The sequence below is a fragment of the Mandrillus leucophaeus genome, unplaced genomic scaffold (assembly GCF_000951045.1).
Source record: "Mandrillus leucophaeus isolate KB7577 unplaced genomic scaffold, Mleu.le_1.0 Scaffold7, whole genome shotgun sequence".
Classification (NCBI taxonomy): domain Eukaryota; kingdom Metazoa; phylum Chordata; class Mammalia; order Primates; family Cercopithecidae; genus Mandrillus; species Mandrillus leucophaeus.
The window spans coordinates 5,815,377-5,816,928 of record NW_012107585.1 but is presented as its reverse complement, the minus strand read 5'-3'; the positions used below and the strand labels follow the sequence as shown (position 1 = coordinate 5,816,928).

The following is a 1,552-nucleotide window of genomic DNA, read 5'->3' as shown; positions in this document are numbered from 1 at the left end:
CGGGCGCATCTACGTGGGGAACCTTCCGACCGACGTGCGCGAGAAGGACCTGGAGGACCTGTTCTACAAGTACGGCCGCATCCGCGAGATCGAGCTCAAGAACCGGCACGGCCTCGTGCCCTTTGCCTTCGTGCGCTTCGAAGACCCCCGGTGAGGCTCCCGCCCTCTCCCCTTCGGTGCCTGAGGCCCCCGCCTTCCCTGCTGTCCCCTCCCCCAGGGCTCCCCTCCCCCCGCCTCCGCGCAGACCCCTCACGGCGCCCCCTCACGGGTGGAGGATGAGGCAGCCTCCTCGCAGGCCCGGGCCGTCCTTCGCGCCGTCGTCACTTCCTTTATTTTTATTATTCCAATATTTTACTTGGAAATCCAAAAGCTGAGCCTTTGGAGGGCCCAAGCCCTCCTGCACCGGCCTCGGGGGGTCCAAATGAGCCCTGTCCGCCTCCGGCCTGGGGCGGCACCGTGGGGGGAAGCGGCCCCGGGGCAGCGCGGGGGTCGCCGTTCCCTCTTCCCGCCCGCCCCTCCCCCGGCCGGAGCTCGCCGTGACTGGAGAGCAAGCTGCAGGGTCGCGGATGCCGCTGGAGGTCGTGGAGGGGTCTCTGGTGGAACAGCTCGCCGTTCGCGCGCCCTGCCCCGCCAGGCCGGGGCCCGGACTTTGTCAGGGGACCAGGGATTTGGGAAAACTTATAAAACAGCCGGAGTGGGGCTCTGATTTCACTTCCCTCCTTTAATGAGGGACGTTTGGCGAGATGCTGAAGGTTCCAGGGATTTGGAAACTCTAGGTTCCCAACCCGGCTCTAAGGAGTGTTTGTGATTTTGCAAACAGCGTCGGCCCTCAGGCCGGAAAAAGCCGAGGAACTTTCAAAACTGTGGTTGGTGGTGGTTAGCAGCTGTGGCGCTGACCTGGTCACTCCACTCCGGCCAAATAAGAGCCCGCACCCTATTTTCCTAGCATCATTTGCTCCCAGGGAACACGAAATGTTCGTAGGGTGTCCAGCCTACCTGGGGTGGACTTACTGATAGGGCAAGGAGAGCACCGCGAGGCTTTGATGGCTGAAGAGTCAACTGACAGCTCATCCCTAGTATCTCCTCATTTGCCTCAAAACCGAACTGGGCATTTTTACCCCTAAGCCGGAGAAGGCTATGCCTCACTTATTTGGTAACCGTGCCATTGTGGTTTTTCAACAGTTGCTATGGGTGGAGTGCCATGGTGTGTATTTAACTTTTTTTATTTCCTTATTTTTTTTAGATTGATAAAATAGGGGGTTTCACCATGTTTCCCAGGCTGGTCTCGAACTTCTGAGCTCAGGTGATCCACCCGTGTCAGCGGATCAAAGTGTTAGGATTACAGGCGTGAGCAACCCGCCCAGCCTGTATTTAGTGTTTTTAACACTTCATGAGGTGCAGGTACTGTTTCTTTTGTTTTTGTTTTTGTTTTTTCTTTTTTTTTTTTTTTTTGAGATGGTTTCACTCTTGTTCCCTGAGCTGGAATGCAGTGGTGCGATCTTGGCCCACCGCAACCTCCACCTCCTGGGTTCAAGCGAATTTCTCCTGCCTC

The 1,552-nt window shown here is 57.1% G+C and overlaps 1 protein-coding gene across 1 annotated transcript in view; it reads left to right on the top strand.

The window, feature by feature from the left end:
• Nucleotide 1: 1 nt before the first annotated feature.
• Nucleotides 2-1,552, top strand: part of SRSF9 (serine/arginine-rich splicing factor 9) — a gene marked incomplete at its 5' end in the record, with an annotated part of 8,561 nt that continues 7,010 nt past the window's right edge. Inside the window, one exon of the mRNA XM_011964551.1 lies at nucleotides 2-150. Coding sequence (XP_011819941.1) covers nucleotides 2-150 — 149 coding nt within the window. The remainder of the gene's footprint in view (nucleotides 151-1,552) is intronic.